Consider the following 26,817-nt stretch of genomic DNA (forward strand, 5'->3'; position numbering starts at 1 on the left):
AGATTTAAAAGATAATAAAGCTTTTTACTTATATATCTAATTAATTAAGTTTCTATATTAAGCTTTTCTATATTATAATATCAGTATTAATATAAGATATATAGTATATATATTCAAGCTTATATAATACCTTATTCTTTTATCGAGTAGAACTTAATACTAGATCTTTTTAAGCTAGTATATATAGTTAAGTAAGTAAAGCCTTAGCTTGCAATAATTAAGCTTTTCTATATTATAGTAATTTAGAGTCTTTTTACTTTTTAAATAGCTACTTAGCAAGCTACTTAGCGAGTTAATTAGTAAGAAGCTTAGTAAGTAGCTCTTAGTACTTAAAATACTTAAAGTATTTATAGAATCTATTCTATCTTAGAAATACTTATAAGTAGCTTGTAAGGTACTTACACGCGAGTATACTCGCTTAGAATATATAATTGCTTGCAAGTGCCCGGATATAAGAAAGAGATTTACTAATAAATATATAAATATAGTAAAAATACTACCGTGACGTTCTATGAAGCGATTACGTAAACCGGTAATTCCGAAATAGAAGACCTAATCTAATAGAATATATATACACAACGCATTCCTACTACCTACTAGAGCTAGCCTCTCATCTCTCGTCTTCCTCCAAGCTTATCTATCTCGGTCACCGTCCTTCGCCCTCGCTCATCCCACTGTAACAGCCTTCCCCCCACCAAAACCCCCTTGCGCGCCCAGCACCCAACAATCCAACACCGCACTCCGCCCCCCCTTCACCACCTCCACCGCCTCCCCCAATGCCTTCCCCAACTCACTCACTGTTCCCGCCGTCCCCGCCCAACACCGCCCCCCGCTCGCTGCCTTCGCAATCCCCGCATAGTCTGGGCTAGGCGCAAAACTGATATTCAGCTGTTCATTGCTTACCTTGCTGCCCTCGCCGTCGGGATGCACGAGGAGCAGGGATCGCCGTGGAGCGTTCCAGCCGTTGTTGTTGAGCACGATAGTCAGTATGGGAAGGTTGTAGCGTTGGGAGATCCAGTAGACGGTGGAGGGGACGGAGAAGAGGTATGTGCCGTCGCCGACGATCTGGGTAATGAATTTGCCTTCTCCGGCAGCAAGCTTGATCCCCAGGGCCTATTGTACGTCAGATTATGCGGAGATAATGTTGGGGGAAAGATGAAGGGAGAGGAGATTTACACCACCACCGCTCCACCCCAACCCGCCACCACCGCAATTTATCCAGCTACCTGGAATCGTGGCCTGAATCTGATCCGCGACAAATGCGGTGCAGGTAACGGCCTCGATGGCCCAGATCGTGTCATTGGGACACGCGTTGCGGACTTCGCTGATCAGATAGCTGGGGCCGAAATGACCGTCTTTGTCCGGCGCGGCCTGATCCTTGATGGTTTGCACTCGTCGCTGGTGGCTTTGTGCCAATTTGTCCCATCTCTGCTCCTTGAGCTTCCGTACCTCCGCGCCATGGTTGGAGGAGATGTACTCGCGGAGCTGGATTAGCGCGGTCTCGCTGTCTGCTTTGTATCGCCGAAGTGCATTGATATAGAAGACTGGCATTTGCTGCTTTAGCGGATCGGCGTCGATGTGGTATATCTTCGCGTCCTTCTTAGGATGGCACAGAGTATTAACCCAGGGGACATCACAATCAAGGACCAGAATCACACCCGCTGTTTTGATGCTGTCTTCAATACCATACCGGAGGCCCAGCCAGGCTGGGTGATTGGCTGGGAAGCACATATCGCTGCCGCCCGTGTCGAGGACACGGAGGCCAGGGACGGTGTTGGCGAGGGCGACGAGTTCAGATACGGCGCGGTGGTTTCGCCCACTATAGCCGGTGATTACTAGAGGTTCTTGCGCGGCAATGAGAGCTTCGGCGATGGTTTTGACACCAGAGGGTGGCAGGGCTGGCGGCTCGACCGGGAGCCAGAATGACTGGTCCAGGTAATACGGCTCCAGCTCTTCCTCCATGACTTCGCGGGCACCAACGAGATAGACGGGGCCTTTAGGCTCAGAGGTCGCGAACGAGAGTGCGCGGTTGACCATTTGCTGCAGGTACAGTCCGCATCAGTCATACTTCAACTTTCACAAACCCTAGTCACGTTTGCAAGATCAGGTCCCCGACCGACCTTGATGTTCTTCCCCGTCTTTATCTCCTGAGCATACCGACAGTACTGTGCCACGATCTGCTTCTGATCCGGGACATCCTGTATCCAGTGAATATACTCCGTCCTGCTCCCCCTCATCTCCCCTTCAATCGTATACGGACTCAGTCCCGCAAATATCAAGACCGGCGCCCGGCCACAGCTGGCATTGTGCACCGCAGCTGCCAATCCCTGCGTGCCTACATCCACATGGACGATCACGCACTGCGGCTTGCCGGTGAGTCGGGCGTAGCCGTCCGCCATGGACAGCGCGACCATCTCGTTCGGGCATGTTATTATCTTGGGGAAGGATTCGGGTTTCGTGTTCTGGCCTTGGACTATTGCTTCGAGGATTGAGGGGTGGTCTGAGCCTAGGTTGACAAAGCAGTGGGTTATGCCCGCTTCCCAGATTGCCTCGAAGAAGGCTGTGGAGGTTGTATAGGGCCTGCACGGGAGGTCAGAAGGTTTCGGAGGAGGATAATAGGGAGGGGTGGTATCACATGACGGCTTGCGGGAGCTGCTGTCAGTCCAGAGGGTAAGTAAGGCAAGATTCTTGGGCGTAAAGAGATGAATTGGGCTATAGCAAGCAAGCAATTACAGTATCACGGGGTTCTCTCTGCATAGGTGCACATCGAGATAGCCCCGCTTCGGCAGCGCTTGACCCCCACTGACCCCATAACGTTACAACCTTACCTAGGTACCTTGGACCCCACCATATATCGGCCAGTCACGGGTCAGCCGGGCTGTGTAGATAAGCAATATATTGTACCCAATAACTAACTACCTAGGTACCGAAGACCGAAGACCCGTGAGACCCTGTTCGGATGAGCCGAGGGGTTGACCGAAACCCTGGTCGCCCATTCAGCCAGCGCGTCACCGTGCTTGCCCGTTGTTTTGCTTCCTACATACTCCTAACTACGGACCCGTTCACCACTAACTCGCAACGCTTCGACGCCACATCCTGCTGGCTTTTGAAGTTAGTTCCGCATGCATGGGTTGGCCACGTTCCCGCTGACCTCGCGAATGGTCACGTCCAACGATTCACCGGTATAGCCCTCCTCCCCGCCAGGGCACTCCGCGACAACCGCCGCGATGCATCACATCCTCCCAAAAAGCCTTCGCAACGGGCACCACGAAGACCAGAACAACGACGCGTCCCCACCGCAGCAGAACTACTCGGAGACGAAGAATGAGAACCCGTCTACGGTGAAGCGCCGCGAGAGCGAGAAGCATGCAATCGCGCACTGGGAGGACCAGAAGAGGCCGTTGAGCCCATCGCAGATAACCATTGACCCGAGCAAGAAGCCTGTTGGACACTCGAGCAAGCACCTGCGATGTCAGGACTTCGAACTGCTGAAGACTCTGGGGACTGGTACGGCCGTTACGGCCACACACCACATGTTCCAGAAGGATCACTGAGACTCTGTCACCAGGAACATTTGCGCGCGTCTGGCTGGCACGGCTGGCGAATCCCAAGGAGGGCGACGAAGACAAGGTGTTCGCGCTGAAGATCTTGCGGAAGGTTGACGGTGGGTGTCTGCTGCGCCACCAGCGCATCGGGTCTTGTCTGACATCGGACCGCTGCAGTAATCCGTCTCAAGCAGGTTGAACACGTTCGCAACGAACGGAATATACTCGCCGTGGTGGCCGGTCACCCTTTCATAACCACCATGGTTGCCAGCTTCCAAGATCATGATACACTGTACATGCTTGTATGTCTCCTATGGGCAAAGCCTGACGCCGTCTCCATTGTCTTCGATCTTGCGAACAGCGCTGCTCGACGAATTGAAACTGACTCGCCGGGCCTGTAGCTTGATTACTGCCCCGGCGGCGAAGTGTTCTCGTACCTTCGCCGCGCTCGCCGCTTCAACGAACCGACCTCACAGTTTTATGCCGCGGAGATATGTCTTATCATTGAGTTTCTACACGAGTCGGAAGGAATAGCCTATAGAGACCTGAAACCAGAGAACATTCTGATAGATGCCGAAGGCCATCTGAAGTTGGTAGATTTTGGTTTCGCGAAGAAGGTTGATGATAGTGGGTTATCCCTTCCGGGAATGGCTCGTGAAGTCAGGAAGGCCTAAGGGGATGGCAACGGTGAACCCTTAGGTTGGGGTAATGATCGAGCGGGACCTCAGGGCTTACAATGCTGTGCAGGAGAGACGTATACGCTTTGCGGAACACCAGAGTACCTCGCGCCTGAAGTGATCCGGAATACCGGTAGGCCAATGCTCACCTCTTTGCCTGGCTGGCTCGCAGAGCACTCATTGACCGTCTTCACTATCCAGGTCACGGCTGTGCCGTCGATTGGTGGGCATTCGGCATCCTCGTGTATGAATTTCTCGTCGGCCAACCTCCCTTCTGGGACCAAAACCCGATGAAAATTTACGAGCAGTGCGTATCCCATGCCCTGTCTCCTTCGCGGATTATCCCTTCTGCAGCCGGCAGTCTGTACCCTTTCCCGAACTGTTGCTCTTGTTAACCAGTTTGTGGACACATAGAATTGTTGAAGGCCACCTCCGCTTCCCTCCCGCCATGACACCCGCCGCTCGCTCTATCATCTCCGGGTTGTGCACTGTGGACATTTCCAAGCGCCTCGGCAACATCTCCGGCGGCGCTGCCCGTGTCAAGTCTCACGAGTGGTTCAAGAACATCAACTGGGATGACATTTACTATCGGCGCGTGAAGGGTCCTATCGTGCCGCATCTGAGAGGACCGGCAGATACGAGGAATTTCGATGAGTATGAGGACGAGCCGGCGGAGAGGAGCCCTTATACTAAGGAGTTGCGGGATAAGTGGGAAAAGGAGTTTGAGGACTTTTAGGTGTGGCTGGGAAGATTTGCATCGGTTCAAAGTGTGCGGAGGGCTGTGTGCGGAGGGCTGTGGGGTATGGGTACGATGGTGAAACGCATTGGGTGACATGTTTATCGCGTAGCGGGTGTTTTGGAATTTATGGAATCCTGAATATGGGCGACGATATGGTTTGTATGAATCAAGTGTATGGTTCAAGCGTGCAGGGATTTGCCGGCTATATACCTTTAGATATTTGTGCTCTGGCACAGGAATAGTAGATGGTCAGGGATATCCGAAGCGTCTATGAGATGTTTATTGGTTTTATGCATGTTAAGCGTAGACAAGCCATGTACGGAACTGCCCGGCTTGCACAATGATCTTCCCCGAACGGCGTCTGTGATATGGCCAGTATTCACACGAGCAACATGGACCCCCTTTAATTTTGAATGTAATGGTACGGGAGCAGTGGTCTAATCGAACAGGGTATGAGATAACTCCCGAAACTTTTGACCCAACCTCTCGCCCAACTTCCACCAAGTATCAGCGTTGTCTTCGAACTGCTTGTCAGCTGATAGCAGAGCGGCAACTTCGATCCGTTGCTCATAGTGCGCGACGAGACGGTACAGACTTGAAGGTTTATTCTTCATCCATTCCCTAGTATCAACACAGCAGGCCACGCTCCTCCTCAACCTCTGCTATGCGTGTTCAAAATAAGTCCCACTATAAGCCTGTCATCTCGTCAGAACCACGGTCTCACACAGATGACAGCGCGACCAAGAATACGTACCCATAAAGTCCCAGCACTTCCCCAAAGATCAGAATCAGAACCATGCCCACGAATATCCTTGACTGCTGCATATAACTCCTCACGCCCTATCAGCGATCGGTCAGCGTTTCTTCTCCTAGCGACCTTCCATGCTCATAGCCACATACCTGATCTCCCACAACACCGATAGCATACCCCGCCGCGAGCCCCGTCAAGCCAACGCTCAACCCACAAGCCAAGTGCATGAACCCATTGAACAAGCTATAATGCTGCTGCGGCGGCGGATTCATATCTCCAGCGATCAACACCGCGATGACAAGCGCGTAGACCGCTATGATTCCAGACATGACGACTGGGATCAGCGACTTCATGATTAGGTCGGGGCGGAAGGTGCCGACGCCGGAGATGCCGATGCCGGATTTGGCGGTGCCGTAGGCGGCGCCTATGCCTGTGTCGTGGAGTTATTAGCAATGGATGGAGGTGAAGGTGCGGAAGGGGGGAGGGTGCGGCGAGGGGGATGCGGAGGCGAGGGAAGGGCGGTGTTCGGGGGGGAAATAGGACGTACAGCCGAAGATCATCTGCGGCGCTGGGGGTGAGCAGGCTGTCAGGAGGGTATGTGGACGATGCGAGAGCTTACTGCGAATGCTATGCCACCCTAACGAAGCTGGTTAGCGGACGTAGTGGATAGGGAGGGTATTGGACATTACCATGCCGAAGAACGGCGCGAACTTGGGAGTGAGGTCGGACTCCATCTTCCTGCAATGTACGGCTCCCTTCGAGTGTGGCGGGGGATTTAGAGCCTAACAGAGGGTATCAAGAGGTGGTGAGGTGGTGAGGCGCGGCGGTATCGTGAACGACGGCCAAAGGAAAGTGACGATGTTCATCCGGCTAAGACCGTCACGTGCGCCGGCAACGACCGTTGCACCTTCTGCCTCTCAATACTACCATCTTGCCTGATCATGAGAACGCCAGGATATATATATACCTAGGTAGGCATGCGGAAAGCTGTTCTCATGTTCTCCAAGACTTTCCTTTACTCGCGCTACCTTTTCGTTTGCTTTTGCTCCTTCCATTCCCCATCTACCCTCGTAGAGTCCACCACCAAGGCGCTTACGCCATCTGAGCATTGAAAATCCACGCCGTCTTTCTTGTCGGAGTGTCCTGCACCTTCTTCAGGCTAGCTGAGCCTACTCGTCTAGGCGGCGAAACTCTCCACACCTTTTTTTTGCCCTTTGTAAAACATGCCACAGCAAGCGCCACCACTATCGGTTCGAAACTCCACCCCTCATCCCCTAGCCTCCTACATCCTGAATACACCCCAGTTCGTTTCCTTCCTCACCACACTTCCTCCACAAGCCGCCATCAGCCCCATGCCCAGCACTTTCCTCGTGTGACTGGGCGGAACGACGCCGTCGTCCCACAACCTCGCGCTCGAGAAGGTCGCCTCGCTCTCCCGCTCTATCCTTGCCTTCAGCTCCGGATCGACGGTCTTGCCCACGGCTTCCATGACCGAGGAGAGCTGCTCCGGGCCCATGACGGACGTTTTCGCCGTCGGCCAGAGGAAGAGGAAGTTGGGTGAGTAGGCGCGGCCACTGTCGGTACCAGTTAGTCATGGCCGCCGTTTAGCAGTATCTTGCGTTACTGCGAGCAAGGCGATAGAGCCCATCAAGGAGGGACAACTTGGACCAGGAACAGCGACTTACCACATCCCATAATTCCCCGCCCCTGCACTCGAGCCCACAACCACAGTAAACTTGGGCACCTCCGCACACGCAACAGCAGTGACCAACTTAGCGCCGTTCTTCGCGATCCCGCCCGCCTCCGCGTCCTTGCCGACCATGAAGCCGCTGATGTTCTGCAGGAAGACAAGCGGGATGCCGCGCTTGGCGCACAGCTGTATAAAGTGCGCGCCCTTAAGCGACGACTCGGAGAAAAGGATGCCGTTGTTGGCGACAATGCCGACGGGGTGACCGTAGATGTGCGCGAAGCCCGTGACGAGAGTGGAGCCGTAGGTGGCCTTGAACTCGGCGAAGACGGAGCCGTCGACGATGCGCGATATGACTTCGTGGATGGGGATTTGGCGGCGCAGATTCGTGCCGACGATGCCGTGGAGTTCTTCCGGGTCGTGCAGGGGCTCCTCCCACGTCTTCATGACGGTGCTGCTTTGAGCTTGCGGCCAGTTTAGATTCGAGATGCTGCGACGGGCTAGCACGAGGGCGTGGGCGTCGTCGACGGCGAGGTAGTCCGTCACGCCGCTGACCTCGCTGTGGAGGCGGCCGCCGCCCAGCTCTTCAGCCGACACGACTTCGCCGGTGGCGGCTTTGACAAGGGGAGGACCGGCGAGGAAGATGTGGCCCTGGTTCTCAACGATGATGCTTTCGTCGGACATGCTGGGCACGTATGCCCCGCCAGCTGTACACGGCCCCATGACTACGCTCAGCTGCGGGATCCCCATGCCCGACATCCTCGCCTGGTTGTAGAATATACGACCGAAGTGGTCGCGATCCGGGAAGACGTCCGCCTGGTGCGGCAGGTTTGCGCCCCCGCTGTCCACGAGGTAAATGCACGGCAGTCGGTTCTGCTGGGCTATCTCCTGCGCCCTGAGATGCTTCTTCACAGTGACGGGGTAGTACGTTCCACCCTTGACGGTGCTGTCGTTGGCAACGATCATGCAGGTTACGCCTGAGACGGTGCCGATGCCTGTGACGATGCCGCCGGCTGGGACGTCCTCTCCCGGGTAGACTTCGAAGCCCGCGAGGCTCGACAGCTCGAGGAACGAGGTGCCCGGGTCGATCAAGGCGGCGATGCGGTCACGCACAAGCATTTTACCGCGCGAGACGTGCTTTTCGCGGGATTTGGGGGGCCCGCCCTGCGCGATGCGGGCGTGTAAGGCGGAGATGCGGGAGACGACATCGTCCATGGAGCGCTTGTTCTCCTTGTAATCCGCGCTCGAGGTGTCGACGGCGGTCGGAAGAATGGAGACCTGGGACGCATGGTGGGAGTGGGCGTAGGTTGCTATTGCTCTGCGGCATTGTCGGCTTCGATACGGCTGGCGCGAGAGGGTCGTTGTACGCAGAGAGCGGCGAAATAGAGCGAGCAGCTCGCGAGAGGGTGCTGCTAAAGCCATTGACGGCGAGCAAAGTCAGGGCTGACTCTGGCGGGCAGGCGGTATATACGGTCTGACGGTTTACAATATATATACGAGACCTGATATTGGGCCTGCCAGTGATGTTTGGCACAGGCAGAGCCGAGGCTTGTTTTGCCAGGGTCTGCCCGGCTACCGTCGGGTCAAGTGTTTTGCGAGGACCCCCCCCCCCCCAAACGACCCCGGTGGGGAAGCTCAAGAAGGCGTGCCTTCCATCCGAATGCAGAAAGAAAAACATATCCTCTACACGCAATGGCTGCAGTAATTGCTCCCAGACTGCTGTTACGCTGTGCCCGGCAGGTCGGCAGGCGGCAAGCGGTGTTGGCGCCAATATTCCAGCGAAGAGCAGCCTCATCGAAGCATCCCAAGGGCTTTGCGCCGCCAGCAAAGGAAGACCTGGACGAGCTGCGGGAACGGGTACAAGAGTTCACGAGAAGGGAGATACCCGAAGAGGTGGCACAGAAAACGGATCACAGCAATGAGTTCCCCATGGATATGTGGAAGAAGATGGGCGAGGCTGGTTTCCTAGGCATAACGGCAGACGAAGACTACGGCGGCCTGGCAATGGGTTATCAGGCGCACTGTGTGGTTATGGAGGAGATAAGTAGAGCATCAGGTGAGACAGCCCTGCCCGTAGGACGGTGTACTGCCTTGAAGGACAGATACTGACTCGTCAGCAGGCAGCATCGGGCTCTCCTACGCCGCCCACAGCCAGCTCTGCATAAACCAGCTCATGCTCAACGGCTCCGAGGTCCAGAAGCAAAAGTACCTCCCGGGCTTGATATCGGGTGAGAAGGTCGGCGCACTAGCAATGTCAGAACACTCTGCCGGCTCCGACGTTGTTAGCATGAAGACGACAGCCAAAGAGGCGGACGGCGGCTACATCCTCAATGGCACGAAGATGTGGATCACCAACGGTCCGGACGCGCACCATGTCATCGTATACGCGAAGACAGCACCGGATGCCGGCAGCAAGGGCATCACAGCATTCATTGTGGACACAAGCGCGAAGGGCTTCTCGGTAACGAAGAAGCTTGATAAATTGGGCATGCGGGGTTCAAACACCGGCGAGCTTGTCTTCGAGGACGTCTTCGTGCCGAAAGAGGATATTGTTGGTGAAGTCAATAGGGGAGTCAAAGTGCTCATGGAAGGGCTGGATCTGGAACGCTTGGTATTGAGCGCCGGACCGCTTGGGTGCGCCTTTCTAGTACTCTCCGTCGATAATCTCGGAGTCCGCTAACAGCAGCGTGCAGGATCATGCAGGCGGCCCTTGATCTAGTTCTTCCTTACACCCACACCCGCACCCAGTTCGGCATCCCCTTAGCACACAACCAGCTCGTGCAAGCCAAGCTCGCAGACATGTACACTAAACTCGCCGCCTCTGTAAGCCCCCCTTTCCTCTGAACCCCCTGCCAACCCCCTTCCCCCTTCCAACCCCACGCCCAACCACCCTAACCCCCCTCCCAGCGCGCCCTCACCTATGCCACCGCCGCCGCCGTCGACAACACCGCGACAATCCGCACGCAAGACTGCGCGGGCGCGATCCTCTACGCTGCCGAGCGCGCCACCGAATGCGGCCTCGATGCCATCCAGCTGATGGGCGGTATGGGTTATGTTAACGAGGTCAGCGCTGGCCGGCTGCTCAGGGATGCAAAGTTGTATGAGATTGGGGCGGGAACGAGCGAGGTTAGGAGGATTGTTATTGGGAGGGCTTTTAACAAGGAGTATGCGCAATAAGTGTGCTGGGTTGGTGGCATGTGATGTCGGACATCTTTCGAAGGCAAGGGGATGGAGATATTGGCACTGCTGAGGGGCGAAATGACGGCCGACTTGGAGGCCGGCGTGAGACAATCGCGCACGAGGGGTGAGACTTATGGCGGCTGCGGCGCCGCATCGGGAATATCGGTTTCAGGGTGCTAGGCGGAAACGATGGAGAGAAGATTTGGCCCTGGCGTTATCCCTGGACGAAAGAGTCTCGCAATGTCCACTTCTAACCTCGCCGCCGCCTGCTTGCAAACAATATGAAAAAAGAACCAAGTATGAAAGTTGATGAACTCGACAAGCAAAGTCCCAGCTACCAGGCGCGTATCAATTAAGATTAAGATTAAACCAGTATGCCGCTGCATGTCATTCCCGAAGTAGCCCAATAAACCATCAATTCGTATCCGTTTCCAAAAGTAGCAAGTAATCTAGCCAGCCGCTCACTGTGGCGGCAGCGGCAAAGAGCTGCCATCATAAATCTGGTCATCTAGCCGCACTTCATACTGCGGCTTATCCGCTTCGGCCAAAGAATCCGGGTCGATGTACCTGCACGTCAGTGCAAATCGCAAATTTCCGTGGGGCTCAACGGCGTGCTACGCTCAACGATCAGCCAACCGCCCCTGCTTATTCTCGCAGCAGATCACATACTTCATAGTACTTCTGTATCTTCGCCCCATGCATAATAACAATATCGCCATGTCCCAGATGCATCTGGATAACAACAGGCGCATCACCAGTCTTCCTTAGCTTCAGCTCCGTGGGCAGAGTCTTCTTCCGCGCTGCTGCGGCCTTCTTGTCCATATTCTGAAGTTCCTGCCACGCAGCTTTTCGCTCTTCGTAACGCTCGCAGCCCGGCATAGGCTCGTCCTCGACCCAGACGCCCATCTTGGACGCGCCGCGCAAGTGCTTGCCTTTCATGCGGAGGCGCATAGTTGCTGGGTAGCCGAGGCTAAGCGTTGCGATCGTTGGGCCGAGCCCTTTTTCGCCGTCGTCGTGGTACTGGGATAGTGTTAGTCCTCTGGTGTAATAAGTTTTGAGGTGGTGATCTCTTACGTTGATCTTCTGCTTTTCGAAGTAGCCGAGGGCAAGTAGCTCGTTGAACTCGGTGTGTGCGTCTCCGGCGACGCAGCGGGCGGCCCAGTCCAGGCGGGAGCGGGTGCCTTTGATGGCGTTGCAGGCGGAGTCGAAGCCGAGACTGGAGGTTGCGGCGACGAACTTGTAGGGCATGCCCTGCAGAGAAGTCAGTACGAGCATACAAGTAGATGCTAGTGTTGTCAATAACTTACGTAATTCACAGTGAAATGCATGGTCAGCATACCGCCCTTGACTAATGCAAAAGTTAGTAGAAGACAGAAAGGGGTTCATTCTTGGGGACTTGCTCTGCTCGCCTTCCAGTCTCCGCCTCCGCAGGCCAATGTCCTGGGTCTGCAGCTCTTCCCACATGTCATCTGGGCCTCCGGTCTCCTCATTCACCGTCTTGTTCGCAATCCAGTGCTCCACGAAGCCTTCGACACCAGGAATCACATAACGGTTGCGCCGGTAGTTGTTAGCGAACTCCAGCTGGAAGGTTATGCCAGGCTCATGTAGGTCCCGAGAGAAAGCGTAGCTTGACGATAGCGGATGGTAGATATCATGGAGGGCCTTCGCTGGGATCAGGACGTGGGGCAACTGATGTGTAAAATTGCAGGCCGGATTTCCGCACTGCCATTCTATCCAGGCTTCTCTGGAACTGCAACGGCCGCACTGTGGACAAGCCAAGCCCTTCCATGCTTCCCAAGAAACGTTCTGTCCGAGCAGAGGCGCTGCATCGAGCTGCATGAGGTCCGGCTTGAGGCTATACGGCGCGCTAGAGTGCGGCCAAATGGTCTTCTGCTTGACGAACCTGGGGTTATAGACTAGCGATGGCTCATCAGGTTCCTCTCCACTCTTCAGCTTCCAGAACCGAGCGCATGTCGGCTCCAAGCACATCCAGCCTTGAATGTACACTTGTGGGCTGTGTATTCTGCAAGCTGTACAAGCCTCGCCGTGAGGAGGCGGCAGACTACCAAACTTGATAGGCTCCTCTTGGCCCTGCGGCGCCCACCAGCTCTGCTCATCGGGTCGGAGCTTCTCGAAGCGGTAGCGAATGAGCTTCCTGCCCTTGGACTTCTCGTACCAGACGTGCGTCGGCTTGAACCAAGCCATGACGCAGTATGGATGGGGGACCTTGGACGGAGCTTTCGGATTGTTCTCGCCCACTATCAGAACAACGGGGTTGAACTGGCTAATGTTGTTGCGCAACGCCACCACCTGCGCGCTTTCTGTCTGATCTTTGCTCTGAATTCTTTCGCCGCTGTCCTTGTCTTTGCCCATGCCGCCCCCAGCACGCAAGAGGACTACATCCGAATCCATGTATTCACGTGCGTGGCTCTCCCCATCGAACATGAAAGCATAGACCGAGCGGTTGGAATGATAACATCCGCCTTGAAATGATCGGTAGTAAGGAACAGTCTCGCACAAGGCCTGGCGCTGGTCTGCCCATACAAGTGGCTGACCTACTGGGTCTGGGAGCTGCTGTCCAGATGGCGCAATCGAGAGCTTTTGTGACAATTCGGCAAGCCAAGGCGCCACAGACTCAGTAGAATTTGCAACTGCAGCGTCGGTGGCCCCAGACACAACAGGTTCATGAGTGAGGCGCACAGGTCTTCGATTCTTCGTGAGCTTGACCACGGCGGATTTCGTGAAATACTTCGAGACAACAACGTTGGACTTGCTACCTCGGCGGCTTGTTGGTGCGGATGCAGGTGCCTTTCCCTCAGCTATCTTTCCGCCTTTAGCGCTGTCCCGCTGTGTTGCCTTCCGTGTTTGTAGACGGTCGACCGAAGAGAGGGATGATGGTTTCGAGACTGTCGTTGGTTTGCGGCTCGCGCTCGCAGCATTAACTTGTCTGTCTTTGCCGGTAAGCGCCCTCTTGTCCTTGTTAGTACGCCTGATATTCGAGGCTGACGCTTCTCTCGGAACAACAACAGCTTTTGCTTCGCTGAGGGCTTCAGGTACTATTTTGGCACGCTTTGATGCAGGTGTTGGTCCGGTGGAAACAGCTCCTCCCTCGTAATGTAGCGAGTCTTCGTCCACGTCACTAAGATCGGACGGTATCGAGCTCAGTGGAGAGCCCGGTGGGCTGGGCGTCGTTGCAGTCGTCTCGCTGTGTGTGAGCTTGGGCACGGCAGAAAGAACAACCGAGGAACGCTTCCGCTTGGAGCCAGCTACTGGCGGTGGTCGGACAGTTGTCTGTGAGCCCAGAGGGGTCTTGATGGACAAAGAACCGGTAATCGCAGAGGCTCTTCTTGGTCGTGACACCGCCTTCATGTCGGCCAGTCCATCCTCGATAGTGTCTGCCGTCGCCAAAGCCCGCTGCCACTCGGCTCTGTCGGCCATGGGAACGAGACGCAGAAGCTCCTTTGACAGCATCTCTGCGCTCTTAGGTTGTTACTTGCTCCGAGGCAGAAGGTATCCCAAAGACGCCGGCGCAGATAGTCTTGACGTTGCAGGAGAGATGGAAGTAGACGCTCCGAAATGTCAGGAGTTCAAAGACGGAAAGCGAGAGTTTTTGGTGGGGTTTAGGAAGGAAGTGATGTTCCGGATTGATAGGCGGTTGTTCCAACCCTCGGCGAAGGTATATGTGAGGGGGCTTGAGAAGGTGTAACAATGCTCAAAAGATGAATGTGAATAGAGAAAGTGAACAATACAACAGATCTTCTTATTGAGCTAGTCGAGTCGCGTGTTCCAACGATAACAGGTGAGTTCCAGATGAGCTCTTCCGGAATGAGTCCTAATCACTTTAAATGATGAATGAGAGGTGGATATGTGAACCTACGACCGGGTCTGAATGTGGAGATTGTTCAACATGATCAGGTGAAGACATTCGCACAAGCTGTCAGCCTTGTCCGGCGCCGACGGGGCAGTCTAAGATGCTGGCCAAGGATGCAAGACGGTTGCGGATATCATCAATGGTAAGGGTATCGCTCGGGTGATGGATGAGGGCCAGGCAACCTGGAAGTGCTCTGTCCAATGAGGAGTCGTAGGAACAGGTTGGAGCGTCTACGCCCTATCAATTGCAGAAGCTTCGACGAACGGCCACCTAAGGTATGAACTGCGTCGCTTGCGACGAAAGATCAGAAGAGGTGAAGCGAAGTAAAACGGCAGCCTTAAGAGCTTGATGATAGTAGCTGACCAGTACCCAGATATGAACATGTCACGGGCGATGCTGATAGATTCCACGCGCTGCAATATGATCACGAGCTGCTCGAACGCTGCAGGGCGTGGAAGCTGTTCATCCTGAGCGCTGGTTGAGGCATGCCCAGGTGATGGATGCGCGATGGGGTGAAGCCGTAGTATAAGATACGGAGATATCTCGGATTTCACTGGGTTCCCCAGATTGTGGACCGGCGACAGCTCTGCTGACACTCGTAACCCCCGGATATATTCTACAAAAGGATGCTGCGTTTCTGCTGATTCTTCCAGTATCAAGAGAACAGTTCGTCAGAATGGATCAGCAATTGAGTGCGGTGGTTTCCCAAGCATGGATGCGTTTAGCAACGTTCCAGAGCCGCCTCCGCAGCCGAGGTTGCGGGCACTCCACAGCCTTGGCCCCTCGAGATCTGGGGGTGCTTGGTGCACGAACGGGGCCAATCGATCGCTGGCTTCCCCAGAGCTTGCCTCCAAAACAGCAGAGGACCGGGTCCGAGGACCGAGTTCAAGCATCCAGATCGTCTCCCGATCCCCGCGCTGCATCCCTCTCTCAATCTCTGCACCTTCCGCTCTCACTCCCCTGCAGCTCTCCAGCATCAAAACGCCGTCGCCCAATTCCAACAACTACATAGACCGCCGCTTGATCAACAATGCCTTTCACCTCGCCATCATGGGTGCCGAAGCTGCCAGAGATACCGGACTCCATCTCCATCGACCAGTTCATGTGGGATGAGAACTACAACCGACATCCGCTCGGCTACTCCCGACCTCCCTTCACCTGCGGCTTGACGGGCAAGGCATACTCAGCGTTAGAAGTCAAGGAGCGCATAGATCACCTTGCCCGCGGCTTGGCGAAAGAGTTGGGATGGCAGCCCAACCAGCGGACCGAGTGGGACAAGGTCATCGGCGTGTTCAGCGTCAACACGGTGCGCGCGATCCTCCCTGGCTATCGCAAGAACCATCGGAAGCTGACTGAGTGCGCAGATCGACACCCTGACGTTGGCTTGGGCCACCCACCGGCTCGGTGGCCTCCAGACGCCCGCGAACGCCGCATATTCCGCCGAGGAACTGCAATACCAGCTTAGGGACTCTGGCGCAAAATGTCTCTTCACATGCCTCCCCCTCCTCGAAGCATCTTTGCAGGCTGCGAGGGCGGTTGGGCTGCCAGAGAACCGGGTGTATATCCTCGAGATGCCAAAGGTAGCGACGGGCGGGCAGGAAGCGCCGAAGCAGTACAAGACCGTACAGCAGTTGATTGATGAAGGGTCTAAGCAGCCGCGATTGGAGCCATTGAATTGGAAACAGGGCCAGGGCAAGACGCAGTGCGCGTTCCTGTGCTATTCTAGTGGAACATCAGGGCTACCAGTAAGTATCGAGCCCGTCTGAGCAGCGCGGGACGAGACCCCCACGGGTCCCGCCTTGCATGGAGCGTTCGCCAGCGTGGCTGCTAACATGGGTTGATACGATCAGAAAGGTGTAAAAATCTCTCACTACAACGTCATCGCCAACACCCTCCAAATCAGTACCTACGACAAACCCTACCGCGACACCAAAATCGAGCCTCGCAACCAATCCGACTATATCGAAAACGCGCTCGGCCTCCTCCCCATGAGTCACATCTACGGCCTCGTTGTGATCTGCCACGCGAGCGTCTACCGCGGCGACGGCGTCGTCGTGCTGCCCAAATTCGAATTCAAGTCCTTCCTCCAGGCGATCCAGAACTACAAGATCAACACGCTCTACCTGGTCCCGCCGATTATTATTTTGATGACCAAGAACAAGAACGTCATGGATCAGTTCGACCTCAGCAGCGTGCAGGGCATCTTCACCGGCGCGGCGCCGCTGGGGCAGGAAACGGCGGATGATTTGCAGAAACTGTATCCCGACTGGTCGATCCGCCAGGGCTATGGGCTTACGGAGACCAGCACGGTCGTCTGCTCCACTAGCGGGCAGGACATCTGGTTCGGCTCGTCTGGGTCTCTCCTTCCTGGAATAACGGTGAAGCTCATGTCGATTGAGGGCGTCGAGATCACGGGGTATGATCAGCCGGGCGAGCTGGTGGTCAACTCTCCCTCGGTGGTCATGGGGTATTTGAATAAGCCGGAAGCGGACAAGGAAACGTTCCAGGACGGCTGGATGCGGACTGGCGATGAGGCGGTCATCAGGGTGGCCCCTTCGGGCCATGAGCATGTGTTCATTGTTGATCGCATTAAGGAATTGATTAAAGTCAAGGTGTGTCACAGTAGCTATTCCACGGTGGACAAAAACGCTGACTTCTATCGCAGGGCCTCCAAGTCGCTCCAGCAGAGCTAGAAGCGCATCTCCTAACTCACCCATCAGTCGCCGACTGCGCCGTGATCCCGGTACCCGACGAGCGAGCCGGTGAGGTACCGAAGGCCTTCGTTGTCAAGTCGACCTCGGTCGGTCTTGAGGAAAGCGATCGCATGGTTGCTCGTGAGATTGCCAAGCACGTCGAGGAGCACAAAGCGCGGCACAAGTGGCTTAAGGGCGGCGTCGAGTTTATCGATGTCATTCCGAAGAGCCCTAGCGGTAAGATTCTGAGGCGATTGTTGAGAGACAAGGAGAGAGAGGTGAGGAGGGCTAAGGGAGCGAAGTTGTAGGGCGCTTTCAGTATCGCTCTGCGGGGCTTCTTGTGTGCGTAGATGTCGGTCGATATTTGTTGTACCGATGCAGTTTCAGGTCTGGCGTTTTTATACAGTGTACAAGTCGAAGTATTCTTCAGAAACAGTCAATTTGAACATCCGAGCAGCCTTCAATGCGATATCCCACTGTCATGCACAGCGTTTCCGCCCATAAGAGACGTCCCGTCGCTCTTTACCGCCCACGTCAAGCGGGGAAATGGTCTCACCGCGAAGGCAACGCAGCGCTCTCTCACCGTCAACTCCACAGAGTAATCTACGATCAGCAGCTACAGTAACTCGTAGAAGTGAACGGTTAAATAAAAGGCCTTGAGTAGGCTGTTTAGACCGTCTTATAGAGCATTACAGCGATACTAAAGGGAGCATTGTTATTGATGTAGCCTGTAGTTCTGTGATCGCGGTGGGGGTTGGTGATCTGATGGTGATCTGATGACGTGCGGCCCTCATGCAGACGCTCGAGCCACGCCTCGAAACAATTTCTAAGCCAGCACGGCCAGCACCGAGTCACTGCGGGACAGTCAACGCCGTGCACAGAAGCACTCGCCAGTACCTATATATATAAAACTCCTCTAGATCCCGTCTCTGCCTTCCCCGACTCAATCCATCTCCAACCCTCCCTCCTCATCCGCCACACCCCCCCGAGAAGCACCACAATGTCCGCCCAAGCGCCCCACCAGAACGTCGACATGAACGATGCCGACTCAGACCACTCAGATGCAATGCTCGACCCCACAGAAGCCGATGAGGAGATTGCCTCCGACGAGGACGCGCCCATGGACTCCGACGACGACGAGGCCCTCCAAGAAATCCAACTTCACAACGACAGCGTCGCCCACTTCGACGCGCATAAAGAGTCCATCTTCTGCATAGCCCAACATCCCGTCCACCCTCAGATAATAGCCACCGGGGGCGGCGAAGGCGAGAATGAGGATGAGATTGGAATTGGCTATGTGTTCGATGCCACACCCCCTGAGGCGCCCGTGCTACCCGCCAGCTATCAGAGCAACCCACAGCCCGTGGAGCGCGCCTCCCTCCCACCCCTCTACAAACTCACCGGCCACACCGCCTCGATCGGATCTATCACCTACACGCACCCAAAAGGCCAATACCTCTGCACCGGCGGGCTAGACGGCTCCTTGCGCGTCTGGCAGACCGACCCCAGTGGGCGGAAATACCGCCCCCTCGCCTCCGCGGCAGAGGTCGAGGAGATCAACTGGATATCGGCGTGTCCGCACCCTGGACACCCCAACACCATCGCGCTAGGCGCGAAAGATGGAAGTGTCTGGGTGTATAGCATCAATGCGGCTGACAAGACGAGCCCCCTCACGATTGTGCAGACGTATTATATACACACCGAGGCCTGCACCGCCGGGGCGTGGAGCCCGGATGGGAGACTCCTGGCCACTGTCTCTGAGGACGCGAGTTTCTACGCCTGGGACGTGTGGGGCGAGGCTGCGGCCGCGGGGCTAGCTCCCGCTCAGGGCAGCCAGGCCGTCGTCAGCTTAACGGCGCAGGACGAGCGGTTCAAAGTCGAGGGGGGCCTGTACAGCGTAGCCGTGTCGCCGAACGGGGCCTTCGCTGCTGTCGGGGGTGCAGAGGGACATGTTCGAATCATCTCACTGCCACGCATAGGCGCTGAATCATCATCATCCTCTGGCAGCGTCAAGGCCGCAGGTGCGCGCGCCAAAGCGGGGGCGGGAGGCGGGAAGCAGAGTGCGGGACAAGCAGGCCAGATCCTCGCGAGCCTAAAAGCGCAGACGGATGATGTTGTTACGTTATCCTTTTCTGCGCCGCCGTCTACGCTCCTAGCGGCTGGGAGTGTGGACGGCAGTATCGTGCTGTTCGACACCGCGCATCGCTTTGCCGTACGGCGGCACATTCCCGAGGCGCACGCCGAGGCCAACGAGGAGCACGCGGAGGAGAACGAGGAAGAGAAGGCGGTCGTGAAGGTAGAGTTCGTGCGCGACGTGCCGGGCGGGGAGTGGTTGCTCACGAGCTGTGGGAGCGATGGGGTGGTGAGGCGGTGGGATGCTAGGGGCGGGACTGCGGCGGCGGCGAAGGGGCTCGTGGGGGAGTGGAGGGGACATAGAGGGGGTGGGGAGGGGGGTTTGGTGCAGGGGTTTGTGCAGGGTGGAGGGCGGTGGATCGTTACAGCTGGGGATGATGGGGTTGCACTAGTTTTTGATGCGAAGGTTTAGGTGTTGGGGGGGCAGGTGGATGAGTATACCCTGGGGATACGACTGAAAGCCAGTGCTACTTGAGCTTTTGCTGGTGCCATAAAAATAACGGAATTGGCAGATGTTATGCTTTTTGCATGCTCGTAACCCGAAAGCTGCATCGAAAGGGTCGTTGGGTTCTTTAGCTTCGCGTGTCAGCAGTCGTGTGTCGTAGTTTGTCGGAACACAACCCGCCCGGGCGTAGCAATAACTTCTCAAAGGTCAAGGCGACGACGATGGCTCCGAGCGCAGACTGGGTAGCTCGGTCTTGTGCAAGCAGCTTTGTCGCATGTGAAAGCGTGTAAAGGCTCGTGGGCAGATACAAGATCGTCCAGTTACTGAGTTACTGAGTTACTGAGTTACTGAGTTACTGACAGGTATCTCAACGATGAAGCAGAGCAGCGAGACTGGAAGGGAAGCCGCATGATCCAAAGCCGCATGGTGACACAATGTCCCGGTCACACATGCCTAGTGTGATATACTGCGCAGAGTAGACCGCGCCAGAAGCCGCGCCAGCGAGCAAGTGGAAGTACCGTCTCACAGAGATCAAGCTGGAGTCAGAGAAAGGGACGCGAACTAGGTGAGAAGGCAGGAGTGTGTGCACCAACACAGCAGTGACGGTGAGCGATGACTCCAAAAAACACCTGACCCGCGCCTGAGCGGCAAGTTACTCCTCTATTTACTATCTATCGCAGAAGGCCAAGTCGGCCAGATGATATTGACAAGAAGAGAATCAAGGCACTGCCCTTTGGGGTGCGCGGCACGGAAGAACCATGCCTCGCGCTTGTTCAACCCATCTGCCTACAATATAACACACCGATGCTCCCTCGACCGATTGCTCCTCCTCCTCCTGTTCCTGTCCTGGGTATCTCTCCTCCTCCTCCCCTCCCTCGGGTCCGAGTCCGTCGCCCGCGACAGCTCGACATCTCTCCTAATAATCTGCCTGCACAGATCCTTAAACACCTCATCCACATTCGCCCTCCGTCGGGCGCTCGTCTCGTAGTATGGACTTCCCCAACCCTGCGACACGGCGAAGGCACGCGCACGCGACACTGCCCGATCTTCTTCTAGATCGGACTTGTTTCCTACCAAGACGAGGGGGACCCGCGGGTCGTCTTTGATGCGGATGATCTGGTCGCGTAGCTCGGCGAGCTCGTGGAGGGAGGACATGGAGGTTATGCTGAAGACTAGGAGGAAGCCTTGGCCGGACTTCATGTAGAGCTCTCTGGGCGGTATCAGCAGTGTGTGAGGCGCGAGGGGGGGCGGGTGCTGGACGGCTACCTCATGGCGGCTATTGTAGCGTCAGCAATGGTAGTAGACTATGTTCGGTCGGCTGTGAAGGAGGCCACTGACTGAATTGCTCTGTGCCTGCAGTGTCCAATATCTCGAGGACGACCTGCCGGCCCTGTGGATGGTCCAGATCAGCGGGCTGCGAGCTCTGCGGAGATTGAGGCACTGACGTCCACCTCCATGAGCTTGCGGTACGAGTCCTCGATTGTCGGATCATAGCTCTCGATCCACACGTTCTGCACAAATTGCGCTGTGACGCTTCAGCTTCTATCCTTCTTCCGAAGGGAGCTTGCGCAGTACCGGTGAGACAGCTTTTGCCAACCCCGCCTACTAGGCCGTTAGCACCGGGCAAACAAAGCGAAAGTGGGAATGCCGGCTCCGCACCTGATCCCAGAACAACAATGTGATACTCCCTCTGTGACATGTCTCGGCGTGTTTGAGAGCAGAGAAGCGTCCGAGGAACCGGCCCTCTGCTTCATCTTCGCGTGCGGTGAAGAGACCGCACAGGACTGCGGAGCGCGCCACGGGTGACCGAGCTGCGCAAGCTTTACGGACTTTCAAACCTTGACCAATGGCAAAGGTCGGTCCGCTATTCCAATTAGATTGGTCTTTTCGAGATTGAAGCGGCGCGATCTGAGCGGCCGACCAACCACACGAACGCCGTTGCTCTGCGCTGTTGGCGTGTGGCGTCGCAGGCTTTTGTCAGCGCCGTGGTGTTTTTCTTCACCGCGTCCGGGTTCGTCCTGGAAGGTTTCGCAGGGAGCGTAAGCCTTTTCCGCCTGAGCTCAGCCGCTCCAGCTTATGGAGCTTCGGAGGCTGGCCAGTCTGCGCTCGCTCGCTCGCACCGGGCTGAACAGAACAATTCACAATTGGCAATTGACATCAATGCTCTGGCAGGTGGGAAGGCGAGGTTCGGCTTGCGGAGCTGCAGGCAGGCAACCGGGCAAATCGGGCATGTGGAGATGGGGCTTTTAGCCTGCTGGATCTGCCATCTGGCTTGTCGCGAGAGCCGTTCGGGCGAAGCCAGCACACTGCAGCTGAGGCTTTCCGTCGCCAGCTGATCTCTGCAATCAAAGACGCAGGCGGTGCAGGCGGTGCAGGCGCATGCAACGGCCGCCCCTTCGCTGTTCATGACTGGCCGCAAAAGAGCGCATCCTGCCCGCGTTCGGCCCCAGTAGCCAGTGACAAGCCGCTCCCCCCCTCCATCGCGCAAAAGGGCTCTGCAGGTGCCGCTGTTTGGCGCACCTCGTGGAACTGCCCCGGAACTGCCCGGAATCGCTCCCGCTCCAGCGCCACGGTAACAGAGCACCAATGCCCGTTGTGCCGGGCCCCCGTCTCTGCACCTGGCCAGCTGTCGCATCGGCATCGCGAGAACGGTGATCGGCTCGTGTGCTAGCAGATGCGTGCATGTGCGTGCATGTGCGTGCATGGCGTGGGCACAAAGGCCGGCGTTCATGACGAGTCCAGCGTGTCTCGGTCGCCAAAACCGGTATGACGCCCTGCAACGCTGCCTTGGCAGAACACGAAAGCAGGATCAGACCCTGGTGGGAGCGATGGCCTTCGTCGGGGACTGCTTGATTTCATAGCGGAACTGGAAGGAGGACTGTTGCTCATACCACGATACCACGATACCACGATACCACGATACCACCCAACAGGACAGCGAGTCCCTTAGATAAGTAAGTCGTCAAAACCTGCCCACGTCGTGGCCAGAGAAGGGCCGACTCCAACCACGAACATCACGCTTTACTACCAGCACAGAGTTTCTCCGAACCAAAACTAGGTCACTACCCAGCTAATTGACATGGCAATCACTATTTGAAGCTTCTAGTCAGCTACTTTTAGACTGTGTTTGGTTGTGTTTAGTCGGTGGTAGCGAGTTGGTTTTCTATGCTTAAGGTATGAGCTTTGAAGTCGGCCGGATAAAGTGACATCCCGGCGGTTCCTTGGCCATATCCAAACAGTGCCACACGCCGGAGCTTGACGCGGCAGGGACGTGGTGTGATGCCAGCAGTAGTGCACCATGCGACTCCATGCTCTGCTAAGCCTCGCATCGCTGCTCCCCTCAGCACTCGCCGTCTTCGCCGATGATGCCTACCACGTCGACTACCACCACGCACTGCTAGGCCTTCCCCAGCAGCACACCAGCTTTTTCCAGCAACCGTATGCAGGCTCGAAAGCCGCCCTCATCTACACGCTCTCGGACAAGCTTGTGTTGGGCGCAGTAAATCCAAAAGACGGACACATAGTCTGGCGGCAATCGTTGGCTTCGTCAGACGCTATCAAGAGCTGGCTGAGGGCTGGCCAAGGGCAAGATACAGTGGTGGCCGCTGTGGGTAGTCATGTTACTGCATGGAGCGCTGCGGATGGAAGATTGGTTTGGAGTGCCGAGTCTCTATCAGGACCTGTTCAGGACCTGGAGATAATAGAGATTGAGGACAGCGAGGTATCTGCGGGTCCGAAAGATGTATTAGTCCTCTTCAATGCTAGCACCCCTGTGGTGAGCCGGCTAGACGGGAAGACTGGCCAAGTCAAGTGGAGCTTTGAGGATGAGAGGTACGGCTGCTTCATAGCCCTTTGCGTGTAACGTATAACTCACAACCACTCCAGTGGAGACGCACCTCTTCAAGTACTAGCCTCAGGAGCCGGCATCCACTACGTCTCCCTGCACACCACTCTTCTCGGCGGACTGAAGATCAAAGTGGTGTCTCTGGACCAGTCGACTGGACACAAAACCGACCAATACAGCCTGAGCTCTGAGAGTGACCTGTCATCTGTAGATTCGATACTGTTCGTTGGGGCCAATTCCGCCTCTCCAATCCTAGCGTGGACGGACAAATTCAGCAGGGCACTGAAGGTCAACATCGTGGGCACGAAGAGCGTGGCTTCACTAGATATCGAAGGCAAGGATGGTGTGGGGATCGATACGATCTCCCTCCATGCCCCGCTTGCAACTAACTCAATGCCGCATTTTCTGGTTCAGATTCAGACAGCTCAAAGCCACTGGGCCGATGTGTATCACATCGACCTGAAACGTTCGTTGATCTCAAAAGCCTACTCACTTCCCAGAGTGGCCGGCAAGGGAGCTTTCGCAACAAGTACAGTGGATGCAAACGTCTATTTCACGAGAATCACGGCCGACGAGGTCACTGTTGTATCGTCCGTCTCGCACGGCATCCTCGGACGCTGGCCATTAAAGGCGACGGCAGTACCCGATCTCAGTGATCAGCCATATCCCGTTTCGGCTGTCTCGGAGGTAGTTTCTCGATCTGGTTCTGCCCAAGCCGTAAGGTCGGCTGTGCTGTTCTCTAACGGAGAATGGGCCCTCATCCGCAACGGCGAAGTGACATGGTCACGCCCAGAGGCACTCGCAGGCGTTACGGCTGCCATTTGGGCAGAGCTTCCCGAAACGGAATCTCTGGCAGACCAGCTGGAGATTGAGAGCCATGGAAACATACTAGCCGCTTACATTCATAGGGTGAAAAGACACGCTGGAGACCTGCAATATCTCCCCGGGTGGCTTCAGAAACTTCCCAGCAGGATCCTTGCCAACTTCTCCGGCGGCAGCACGAGGAGGCCTCTAGATGGTTTGCAGAAAGATAGCTTCGGCTTCCGTAAGCTGATCGTCGTCGCCACTGAGAAAGGCCGCATGGCCGCCCTCAATGCCGGTGGTTCAGGAAAGATCCTCTGGAGCATGGACACCGTTCCTCTGACTGCAGAGGAGAAGTGGACACCGCAGCTGCGGACCTCGTCTGGTGGAGCCATAGCCGTTCATGATCAGGCGAGAGGATTAAGTCTGTTAATCGACGCAGCTACTGGAAAACTGCTTCCTGTAGATCCTCACGTCAACTCAGCCTTTCGACACCCTTCTACTGGCGCTGCAGTCGTGTCGTACTCCTTAGCTGAGGGCGAGGTACGAGCGCATACACCCGGCCAGGAAAATCCCATTCCACTATGGCGATTCCTGCCTGCGACAGACGAGAGCATCCTCGATATCACGCCTCGGCCCGCTGATGACCCCGTGGCATCCATCGGCAAGGTCCTAGGCGACCGACGAGTACTATACAAGTATCTCAATCCCAATCTTGTCCTGGTCACCGCTGTACACAGGACTGCAAGCACGCTGTCAGTCTACCTGCTGGATTCGACATCTGGCGATGTCTTATACACCGCCAGCCACAGCGGGGTCGACGTAACCCGCAAAATCACTTCCGCCATCTCAGAGAACTGGTTCACGTACTCCTACACGCTTGACGTCTCCTCGAGCTCACTGTCCCGAGGCCACCAGCTAGTAGTTGCGGAGCTGTACGAGTCCGCCATCCCCGACGACCGAGGGCCGCTAGATACAGCCGCCAATTACTCAAGCTTTCAGCCAGCGGCTGCGCCTGGGGACGTAGCCAAGCCACATGTTGTATCCCAGACATTCCAGATCTCGGAGGAGATCTCAAAGATGTCCGTTACTCAGACACGGCAAGGTATTACCTCGCGGCAGCTCCTGGCCGTTCTGCCAGAATCGAACTCCATCGTAGGCATACCGCGGAATGTCATCGATCCACGCCGTCCGGTGGGCAGAGACCCGACCCCTGCAGAGGTTACTGAGGGGTTGGTCAGGTACTCACCGGTTGTTGACTTTGATCCCAAGTGGTATCTGAATCACAAGCGGGAGGTTTTCGGCATCGTTGGGCTCATCACGAGCCCTTCGTTATTAGAGAGCACGAGCTTAATTTTTGCCTACGGCCTTGATTTGTTCGGGACGAGGGTTACACCCAGCTTCTCCTTTGATGTGCTGGGGAAGGATTTTAATAAATTGCAGATGCTTGCGACTGTAGTCGCGCTTTTCGTTGGGGTGATGTTTGTTGCGCCGTTGGTAAGGAGATCCGTTTCCGGAATGTGATAGGCACGCGCTGACTTCTAATTTTGCAGGTTCGGAGGAAACAAATCAACTCGCGCTGGCAGATTACATAGCGACTCGGTCTGTTGAACTGTTTCATATATAGACAGGTTGTAACGTTATAGACTCACTATGGCTTTGATCAGTTTCGGTCTCGGCGATGCTAACCTGTGACTCGTTTGCTGGTATCAACGTTGCTTCCCGATGCTATTATTTCATTGCCTATGGTGTTCACAACCCACACAAAACAACTGGAGAGTCCTGCATCATGGGGAACGGTACTCGTAGATTGGCCATAGTCTGTTGTTTGATGCCAATCCCAATCTCGATCTGGTTTTGACAGGAAGAGTACTCCAGCAGGCCTGTAGAAGTCAAGCCGAAGCGGCGCAGTCACGAAATCCCAACAGTCCGTAGATGGCGAGCGAAGTACATACCTCTATAGCCTGCCGCGAAACTGGACCTTATCAAATGCTACTTCCGTCTTTGGCCCTGAGCAGCTGCTGCTTTAATCTGAGCCAAGGGTAAGCTCGCCTGATTAGCGTCTGAGCAGCTCTGAGCAGCCCTGAGCAAAGCCTGAGCACACCCTGAGCAACCCATGTGTTAAGTCTGAGGGCCCATTATCGGTCTATATATATGTTTTATTTAACCTAATTAGCTGGTAACATGTCACGGTTTCCGGCGTTTTTGCTTTGTTGCCTTAAGGTCTTGGTGCCTTACTGCGGTCGCGCCTCTCATCTGGATTTGGAACCTCTTCGCAGTATTTCGATCACACCAATAGCTTAAACAAAGACGTCAGAGTGCAAGAAGTTAGACAGCAGGAACTGGAAGAGAACTACTCCTTAGTTAAAGTCGCAATACACGCCATATTGTAAGGTAGATGTGCCGTGGAAGGCTGAACGATCTGTTTTCGCCAGGGTCCATTTGGGGCTC

The 26,817-nt window shown here is 55.6% G+C and overlaps 10 protein-coding genes across 10 annotated transcripts; 5 read left to right on the top strand and 5 right to left on the bottom strand.

Annotated features, from left to right (window-relative positions):
- Positions 1 to 666: 666 nt before the first annotated feature.
- W97_09213 (thiamine pyrophosphate enzyme) lies at positions 667 to 2,812 on the bottom strand (the record flags this gene model as incomplete). Its single annotated transcript, XM_007787075.1, has 4 exons — positions 667 to 1,113; positions 1,177 to 2,040; positions 2,121 to 2,580; positions 2,808 to 2,812. The coding sequence occupies 4 exons, from the start codon at positions 2,810 to 2,812 to the stop codon at positions 667 to 669; spliced, it is 1,776 nt and encodes a 591-aa protein (XP_007785265.1).
- A 415-nt stretch (positions 2,813 to 3,227) lies between these two features.
- On the top strand, positions 3,228 to 4,958 carry W97_09214 (AGC/PKA protein kinase; the record flags this gene model as incomplete). Its single annotated transcript, XM_007787076.1, has 7 exons — positions 3,228 to 3,507; positions 3,569 to 3,664; positions 3,723 to 3,847; positions 3,947 to 4,199; positions 4,245 to 4,355; positions 4,424 to 4,529; positions 4,637 to 4,958. 7 exons carry the CDS (start codon positions 3,228 to 3,230, stop codon positions 4,956 to 4,958), a joined length of 1,293 nt encoding a protein of 430 aa, XP_007785266.1.
- A 723-nt stretch (positions 4,959 to 5,681) lies between these two features.
- Positions 5,682 to 6,272, bottom strand: W97_09215 (V-type proton ATPase proteolipid subunit 2; the record flags this gene model as incomplete). The annotated part of the gene is made up of 3 exons (XM_007787077.1): positions 5,682 to 5,801; positions 5,862 to 6,142; positions 6,260 to 6,272. 3 exons carry the CDS (start codon positions 6,270 to 6,272, stop codon positions 5,682 to 5,684), a joined length of 414 nt encoding a protein of 137 aa, XP_007785267.1.
- A 722-nt stretch (positions 6,273 to 6,994) lies between these two features.
- W97_09216 (3-methylcrotonyl-CoA carboxylase beta subunit) lies at positions 6,995 to 8,821 on the bottom strand (the record flags this gene model as incomplete). Its single annotated transcript, XM_007787078.1, has 2 exons — positions 6,995 to 7,286; positions 7,398 to 8,821. 2 exons carry the CDS (start codon positions 8,819 to 8,821, stop codon positions 6,995 to 6,997), a joined length of 1,716 nt encoding a protein of 571 aa, XP_007785268.1.
- A 270-nt stretch (positions 8,822 to 9,091) lies between these two features.
- On the top strand, positions 9,092 to 10,576 carry W97_09217 (isovaleryl-CoA dehydrogenase; the record flags this gene model as incomplete). Its single annotated transcript, XM_007787079.1, has 4 exons — positions 9,092 to 9,455; positions 9,517 to 10,033; positions 10,093 to 10,222; positions 10,307 to 10,576. 4 exons carry the CDS (start codon positions 9,092 to 9,094, stop codon positions 10,574 to 10,576), a joined length of 1,281 nt encoding a protein of 426 aa, XP_007785269.1.
- Positions 10,577 to 11,040: 464 nt separating this feature from the next.
- On the bottom strand, positions 11,041 to 14,017 carry W97_09218 (uncharacterized protein; the record flags this gene model as incomplete). Its single annotated transcript, XM_007787080.1, has 5 exons — positions 11,041 to 11,193; positions 11,249 to 11,599; positions 11,654 to 11,830; positions 11,887 to 11,922; positions 12,074 to 14,017. The coding sequence occupies 5 exons, from the start codon at positions 14,015 to 14,017 to the stop codon at positions 11,041 to 11,043; spliced, it is 2,661 nt and encodes an 886-aa protein (XP_007785270.1).
- A 1,463-nt stretch (positions 14,018 to 15,480) lies between these two features.
- W97_09219 (uncharacterized protein) lies at positions 15,481 to 17,451 on the top strand (the record flags this gene model as incomplete). Its single annotated transcript, XM_007787081.1, has 4 exons — positions 15,481 to 15,756; positions 15,815 to 16,195; positions 16,301 to 17,062; positions 17,116 to 17,451. The coding sequence occupies 4 exons, from the start codon at positions 15,481 to 15,483 to the stop codon at positions 17,449 to 17,451; spliced, it is 1,755 nt and encodes a 584-aa protein (XP_007785271.1).
- Positions 17,452 to 18,143: 692 nt separating this feature from the next.
- W97_09220 (uncharacterized protein) lies at positions 18,144 to 19,688 on the top strand (the record flags this gene model as incomplete). The annotated part of the gene is made up of 1 exon (XM_007787082.1): positions 18,144 to 19,688. The coding sequence occupies one exon, from the start codon at positions 18,144 to 18,146 to the stop codon at positions 19,686 to 19,688; it is 1,545 nt and encodes a 514-aa protein (XP_007785272.1).
- An 819-nt stretch (positions 19,689 to 20,507) lies between these two features.
- Positions 20,508 to 21,420, bottom strand: W97_09221 (uncharacterized protein; the record flags this gene model as incomplete). Its single annotated transcript, XM_007787083.1, has 6 exons — positions 20,508 to 20,931; positions 20,988 to 20,997; positions 21,060 to 21,111; positions 21,167 to 21,246; positions 21,297 to 21,326; positions 21,381 to 21,420. The coding sequence occupies 6 exons, from the start codon at positions 21,418 to 21,420 to the stop codon at positions 20,508 to 20,510; spliced, it is 636 nt and encodes a 211-aa protein (XP_007785273.1).
- A 1,599-nt stretch (positions 21,421 to 23,019) lies between these two features.
- On the top strand, positions 23,020 to 25,961 carry W97_09222 (uncharacterized protein; the record flags this gene model as incomplete). The annotated part of the gene is made up of 3 exons (XM_007787084.1): positions 23,020 to 23,552; positions 23,607 to 25,863; positions 25,920 to 25,961. 3 exons carry the CDS (start codon positions 23,020 to 23,022, stop codon positions 25,959 to 25,961), a joined length of 2,832 nt encoding a protein of 943 aa, XP_007785274.1.
- Between the last annotated feature and the right edge of the window lie 856 nt (positions 25,962 to 26,817).

Source organism: Coniosporium apollinis, assembly GCF_000281105.1.
Source record: "Coniosporium apollinis CBS 100218 chromosome Unknown supercont1.92, whole genome shotgun sequence".
Taxonomy (NCBI): domain Eukaryota; kingdom Fungi; phylum Ascomycota; class Dothideomycetes; genus Coniosporium; species Coniosporium apollinis.